The following is a 7,304-nucleotide window of genomic DNA, read 5'->3' on the forward strand; positions in this document are numbered from 1 at the left end:
TTTTTTAATGTCTATTTTTATTTATTTTTTAAAAAATATTTAAATGTTTTATTTATTTCCAAGAGAGAAACAGACAACATGAGCAGGGGAAGGTCAGAGAGAGACACACACACAGAATCGGAAGCAGGCTCCAGGCTCTGAGCTAGCTGTCAGCACAGAGCCCACCGCGGGGCTCAAACCCACGAACCATGAGATCATGACCTGAACCAAAGTTGGACGCTTAACCAACTGAGCCACTCAGGCACACCCTTCCCCTACTTCTAGTGTAATTTTTAATAATGCTTCCTTTCATTCTCAAAAGTGTACCGGTTTGGATAATAAGTTAATTACATGCTCATCCTACTCAGAATGAGCAGGACTTGATCAATTTTAGCTTTATTTCTGGTCAGCCATGCAGGTTCCATTCCCAAATGCCGCCTTTCCAGAATTCCCATTGGGTTAACTCTCTTCCTCCTCATGCCGAGTCCAGACTTTGATCTGCCTGATCAGGAGCCAAGACTCTTGAGATGCTAGCACAAGCAGTCGTATACAGCTCAACTCCTCCACAGAATCTTCTTCACGAAATACCCTCTGGTCTAAATTTCCTTCCACCAGTGGACCTAGAAGGGTATAGCGGGTGCAGCCTCTGGAATTCTCCAAGGGATCATAGCCCAGCTCCACCTGCCCTTGCTGTAGCCAGTATAGTCCTTTTTTGTCAGAACCTGTCAGCACCTCTATCCGGATGACTTTTTGCGGCTTCTCCAAAACCACTGTTAGGTAGTTACCTCTTACAGGATTGAGAGTAGAGTAGCACTCTTTGTTCAGGGTATAAGCGTATTGTGGAATAGCATTCATTTCTGCCATCATGTCAGTGAGGACGCTGGCCACAGGGTTGTCTGGTTCACCAAATACCTCCTCCTTCTCCACAGGAAAGCATGTGTCCTCAAATGCAGGATAATTGCCTATGTGGTAGAAGACTGAGGGACTGAAACGAATTGGAACATTTTGGGTCAAGAGAAGACGGAATTCAGAGAGAAACACATGAATGGGAATATCTTTATGGAAAAGGAGAAAGAGAGAGGACAGGCGGGAGAGGTCACTGGTGTGGAAAACTTTCCCAGAGAGACTTAGGCTGGAGAACTCTAGGATCGCCCACGGTAGTTCTTTCCAGGCTGATAACGTCCAGTAGATGGTAGAAATAAATTTGGAAGTGCAGTGAACATAATCTTCTATTATCAGAAAGTATTCAGAGAGGTTGACAGCAAAGTTCATGAGGAGGGCATAATTGACTTTCTGCCTGGAATAATGTGCTTCACAGTGCGAGGTGTGACTACTATTATTCAGATCTCCTGGGAGAGGAGAGTCATCAAGACTACTGTGGATCACAAGCAGCTTCTGGGCCTCAATATGTGGTTTGAAGAGCTCTGAGATGCTGCCAACGGTTCGTCTGAGCCATTTAGGGTCAGGATCAGACAGGAGGACCAGCACCACGATACAATTCAGCTCGTGTTCCGAGGAGGCTTGGAAGAGGGAATGCAGGGTGCTCAAGAGGTAGCTGCCATTAGGGTGCTGCTCTGAGGAAATCCCTATGGTCAGCAGTTCTAGGGGTGGAAGGAGATAAGGGAGACTTTAGCACCTCAAGATGGGGGAAAGGTTCCCAGGACTCTCTTCTTGGGTCTTTCCCTTAATACCACACCTGTGGCAAATTCACATTTCCTTTTCTTGGGAGAGTGTGGTTGGGAGGTGAGGATAATCTCTGGTTAGGAGTTGTGAGGTGGTTTTATTTAATCACAGCTTTAAAAGGCTGTTGGTGGAAACTTTATGGAAAACAAGCTTCTCTCTGATGGCAGAGCCTGCCATGTACCAAAGGTAAATTTGCTGGCTTGGTAGCCAGGTAGCCAGGCCTTGACCTTAGAGTTATTTCAGCTGCCTTGGATCAATGAGCCATGGATTAGAGGATCTCCAAGGACCCACGTCAACCCAAGAGTTCTGGCAGCCTAATGCACAGCTAGTCAGCATTCACCCGCCCTTTTCACCCTCTACTGAATGCTTTTTACCATGGTTCCCTCCGGGTCCCCTCTCCTGGGGAGCCATGAATGAGCTCCACTATGGGATGGCTCCTTAATGGGTCACTATGGACTTCTCAACTTGTTAGTCATTTAAGGGGTGTCCAGTGGGAAGAAAGTACACTCAAAATTATGATCCACACCAAATTTCACAGCATGGCCCTCCCTCAGAGCATCCCACTTTCTCCACCAGACACCAGTTCATGTTCCCTTTTTACCAACCTTCCTTTTTCTTTTTCTTAAGTTTAATTATTTATTTTGAGAGAGAGAGAGAGAGAGAGAGAGAAAGGGAAGGACAGAGAAGGACAGAGAATCTCAAGCAGGCTCTGCATTGTCAGCACAGAACCTGACGTAGGGCTCAATCCCAAGAACCGTGAGATCATGACCTGAGCCAAAATCAAGAGTTGGATGCTCAATTGACTGAGCCAGCCAGGCCCCCTCACGCACCCCCCTCCCCCGGCAATCTTCCTTTTTCTTGTTGGAATACCTTGTCTAACCTTCTTCTAGTCTGACCACTCCCTCCTCTATACTCACTCTTTTCCTGGGGAGGGGATCCAGCCAGCAATTTGTAGTTGGCCTGTTGGAGTAAAGGGGAGGCTTTCTGCATGTCCTTGAAGTTCTCTAGATGGTTCTTGCTCTCAGAGGTCACTTGCTCCTGATTGAGCTGCCACAGGATTTTCTTCTTTTCCTCCTGCTGAGGATAAGATGAGTGTCAGCCCTGATATTCATCCTTAGGCCCCTGGAGACAAATAAGGGGCAGGCCTCCCTTTTAGGACAGGAGGGGCAAGGCCCAGGATCTGATCACCAGGGAGCCCATGTGTTAAGACTCAGCTGACTGCTATCCCTACCTCGTCATGAGAACACACCAAACTTTCCAGAAGGACTGGTGGGCCTTGGAGTCAGGTAGGAAGTAAGAATGCCTATAGGAAGGTCTTAGGTTTATGCAGAGTCAGGACTTGCCTGCCCTATGCTGCCCCACATCTAGTTTCTTCTACCATTATCAGGCTGGCAAAAAGGTATCTAACTCGGCTTAGACTGTGCTAGGTTTGGTGGCAGGTGCTGAAGACCATGCCTGGTCCTGTCCTTCAGGAAGTTACCCACAGTGCCTCAATTGTAAAATCCTTTCTTTTACTCCACTCTGACCATGCACACATTTCTGAACCTCTTCCCCACATTGCTATGTTTTGCTCTCATTGGTTTAAGGCTTTAAGGGAAAATGTAGACTTCCAAACCCTGAGCATTTGGTTTTCTCTGCTTACAGATGTTGTACACGTGGGAGAAGTTATTTTATGGCTCTGTGTCTCAACCGCTTCATAAGAGAAATGGGACGAATAACCTCTCACGCAAGGCTCTGGGGAGGAATGTGGTCAGCACCCAGGCAGTCTGCATCACATGCGGGTCCTGCCAGGCAGCATGGTTTTCTAGAAGTATCTGTGCATTGCTTTCTCTGCACTTAAACTGCCCTCTCTTCCTCCCTGCCTTTATTCAAATCTTCTACATCTTCAAGCTGGTTCACTTTTTATCTTTTTCTCTGACACTCTCCTGATTCTTCAAATGCCCTCTTCTTAGAGCTTCTATGATGATACATAGAGTGTTTGCATAACCGAAAGCCCGTCCCCATACCGAAGGATTGACAAACAGTCCAGTCTCAGTTTCTGGGACTTACCAATGAGAAGTTATACGTAAGACGCTCTTCATTATTCTCTTGGAGGAAGAAGCTTAGGAAGATTAAGGACACAGCAACTAGGATACATTTCCATAGGCAATGATGCATGGCGCTGGGGCCTTGAGCAGCCCTGCAAAGAAATGTGAGGAGGATATGGATCCCAAGTGCCTCCAGCTTACAGAAGCGTAAGGATGTCCCTCTCCTACCAGGAAGCCTCCCACTTCCTTTCCCCACTTCCCTCCTCCTGGCTGAATCATTTCCATGGTCTTTTCTCCACCCACTTCAACCCTCCCTCCTACTTGTAACCGTCTATGGAGAGACAAAGGTCAAGGGGTTTGATTTGGTTCCACTTCTACCTTTTTTACCTCTTGTCTGCGTTTCCAGGTGAAATTCGAGCAGCTTCTTTTATTTATCCACTCTTGGAGCAGAGACCCAACCGTGTTGCCAAGAGGAGGAAATCAAGGGTTAAGCATTAGTCATATTCTTCCCTAAACCCCAAATTCAAGTCACAGACTCTACTTTGATGTTACTGATCAGTACATTGGGTGTTGTCTGTTAGCTCCCTGTTTACTTTTGTGCTTGATCCTTTCCAGGATTATGTTAGGCAGATTATGATGTTTTGAATCAAGTCAGAGGGACTAAGAAAAACTCTTGTTAGTATATCTTCTTCCCCTCATCCTGGACTGGAAAGTAGGTTGGAAACTAAGTGACCAGAAATTTCTTTTTTTTTTTTTTTTTAATATTTTTATTTATTTCCAGGAGAGAGAGAGAGAGAGACAGCATGAGCAGGGGAGGGTCAGAGAGAGGGGGAGACACAGACTCTGAAACAGGCTCCAGGCTCTGTGCTGGCAGTCAGCACAGAGCCCGATGCGGGGCTCGAACCCACGAACCGCGAGATCATGACCTAAGCGAAAGTCGGACGCTTAACCGACTAAGCCACCCAGGCGCCCCAATGACCAGAAATTTCTAATCACGTGAAAGTCTTTACCATATTTGGAGTGCTATGTCCATTGGAGTCTTTTTGTTTCACAGAAGATGTGGCTTGAGGGTTTATCAGAGAGCTGGAATTTCTCTGAAATCAAAGAGAAGAAACTTTAATATTTTTATGCATACAGGATAGTGTCCCAGAGTGGCTCTCTTGAGGTAGCAGAAACTAGTCACCTCTCCCAGGAGACCCTGCTTGACAACCATTGTCCACCCTGAATGGGGGGCTGGTTACCACTCCAGCCTCACATCAAGCACCTGTTTCTGAATAAGGTGGGGCTAAAGTTTTATTTTATTTTATTTTTTAACATTTATTCATTTTTGAGAGACAGAGAGAGATAGGATGGGGGAGGGCCAGGGAGAGAGGGAGATACAGAATCTGAAGCAGGCTCCAGGCTCTGAGTTCTCAGCATAGAGCTAAATGCAGGGCTTGAACCATGAGATCATGACCTGAACCGAAGTCAGAGGCTCAACCGACTGAGCCACCCAGGCATAGTTTTAGAAACTGCTTTCTAGTCTTTAACCTCAAAGCCAGCACTGTGGAAATAAACTGTTAGATTCAATCTAATTGATGAAAATGGATACTGAATGTTTCCTTCTCCTTTTAGAAGGCTGCCACAGAAGATTCCTGGAGGGGTTCTTGCTCCCATTCTGCCCCCTCCCCCACCAGGCTCTGTCACACTGTGTGGCCTGGTAGGTGTGGCTGTCACCACAAACTGGTCTCAAATCTGCAGTTCTTACTTGGGCCTCCACTTACTGGAACTGCCCAGTGGGCCTCTGAAGTTTCCTTTTCTTCTCTTTATCTGCTCTTTCTCATTACTAAGATCAGATTTCCAGTTCTTCCTTGCTCTCCCCACCTCTCCCTCCACCATGCTCGACTTGGCATTAGGCAACACGTAGATTGGGCCTTTAATAAGAAAAGAAGGTAACCAAATGACATCGGCTCTTATCAATACAGCTTTTTAGATATGAAAAACAGAACCTACATTCAGGTTAATATTTTACTTATTGTTTTTTTCTTTTCAGTTCTTCTAAAGTTTATTTTATTATTAAAGTTTTAAAAATATTTTAATTTTTGAGAAAGTATGAGTTGAGGAAGGGACAGAGAGAGAGAGGACAGAAGATCTGAAGTGGGCTCCATGCTGACAGGCTGACAGCAGCAAGCCCAATGTGAGGCTCAAACCCACTAACTGTGAGATCACGACCTGAACGGAAGTCCTTTGTTCAACTGACTGAGCCACCCAGGGTGCCCCAATTTATTTATTTTTAGAGAGAGATGGAGCATGAGTGAGGAAGGGACAGCGAGAGAGAGAGAGAGAGAGAGAGAGAGAAAGAATCCCAAACAGGCTCCGCTCTGTCAATGCAGAGCCCGAATCAGGGTCCATCTCACAAACCATGAGATCATGACCTGAGCTTAAGTCAAGAGTTGGACAATTGACTGAGCCACCAAGGCAATCCAATTTTTCCTTTCAGTTTTATTGAGATGTAGTTAACATACAGAACTATCTAAATTTAAGGTGTACAGCATAATGCCTTTACTTACATATATTACAAAATGATTATGGCCATAAGTTTGGTTAACACCCATCATCTCATATAGACATGCACATGCACACACACATACACAAGGAAAAAAGATTTCTTTTTCTTTGTGATGAGAACTTTTAGGATGCACTCTCTTGGCAACTTTCAAATATACCATACAACAGAATTAGCTACAGTCATCATATCGTATATTATGTCCTCAGTACTTAGTTCTCTTATAACTGGGAGTTTGTACCTTTTGACCACATTCTTCTACTTCCCTCTCCCCTCAAAGGAGGGGCTACTCTGGTAACCACAAATCTGATTTCTTTTTCGGCGAATTTGTTTGTTTGGTTTTTAGATTCCACATATAAGAGAGATCATACAGAATTTGTCTTTCTCTGTTTGACTTAATTTCATTAATTAAAAAGCCCTATAAAGGCCACCCATGGTGTCACAAGTAGAAGGATTTCCTTCTTTTTGATGGCTGGTTAGTGATACACACATGCGCATGCGCACGCACAGGCGCACACACACAATTTTCCTTACCTGTAATAATGCTGTTTTGAGAAGGCTGTGTATTTAAAACCTGTAGTCTTCTACCAGGGCCCAACTTCTTCATAGTAAAACTCTTTTTCCTCCCTCTCTCTTCCCCTCTTTGAATCTTCTTTCAATTTTTCCGTTCCCCTTCTTTCTTCTCTAGGAATCAGAAAACAAACAGGCAAATAAATACTAAGCTATTAAAGTTAAGATGCTTAGAGAAAATCTAGAACAATATTTTTTAATTAAAATTATGTATATTTTGATGTTCAATTTATTTTTTCTTATATGGTCAGTGATTCTTTTGGTTCTGTTTAAGAAATAGCACATACTACAAGGGTGCAGAGATAGTTTTCTTACGTTTCCTTCTAGAAGTTTTACAGTATTAGTCCCCCCCATTTATTGAGGTATATGATAATTGACAAATAAAAATTATGTATATTTGAAGTGTACAAGTTGATGTTTTGATATATGTTTACGTTGTAAAATAATCACCATAATCAAGCTAAATAACATATCCATCACCTCACACCACTTTCTTTTTT

General features: G+C 44.2%; 1 protein-coding gene across 1 annotated transcript; it reads right to left on the reverse strand.

The window, feature by feature from the left end:
• Positions 1-253: 253 nt before the first annotated feature.
• Positions 254-5,264, reverse strand: LOC120228855 (alpha-1,3-mannosyl-glycoprotein 4-beta-N-acetylglucosaminyltransferase-like protein MGAT4E). Its single transcript, XM_039227462.1, has 6 exons — positions 5,220-5,264; positions 4,700-4,783; positions 4,068-4,129; positions 3,712-3,841; positions 2,580-2,739; positions 254-1,580 (listed from the first exon to the last, which is right to left on the reverse strand). The coding sequence occupies exons 4-6, from the start codon at positions 3,817-3,819 to the stop codon at positions 439-441; spliced, it is 1,410 nt and encodes a 469-aa protein (XP_039083393.1). The 5' UTR covers positions 3,820-3,841; positions 4,068-4,129; positions 4,700-4,783; positions 5,220-5,264; the 3' UTR covers positions 254-438.
• Between the last annotated feature and the right edge of the window lie 2,040 nt (positions 5,265-7,304).

The sequence above is a fragment of the Hyaena hyaena genome, unplaced genomic scaffold (genome assembly GCF_003009895.1).
Source record: "Hyaena hyaena isolate Hyena2069 unplaced genomic scaffold, ASM300989v1 scaffold_28, whole genome shotgun sequence".
NCBI classification, from domain to species: domain Eukaryota; kingdom Metazoa; phylum Chordata; class Mammalia; order Carnivora; family Hyaenidae; genus Hyaena; species Hyaena hyaena.

Bases quoted from the DNA above. Each gene is read 5' to 3' on its own strand.
- LOC120228855 (XM_039227462.1), bottom strand. From the start codon at position 3,819: ATGCATCATTGCCTATGGAAATGTATCCTAGTTGCTGTGTCCTTAATC. The intron at 2,740-3,711 runs GTAAGTCCCAGA...TCTTATCCTCAG, and splicing joins TTACGTATAACTTCTCATTG to CAGGAGGAAAAGAAGAAAAT. The intron at 1,581-2,579 runs GTGAGTATAGAG...TTCCACCCCTAG, and splicing joins ATCCCCTCCCCAGGAAAAGA to AACTGCTGACCATAGGGATT.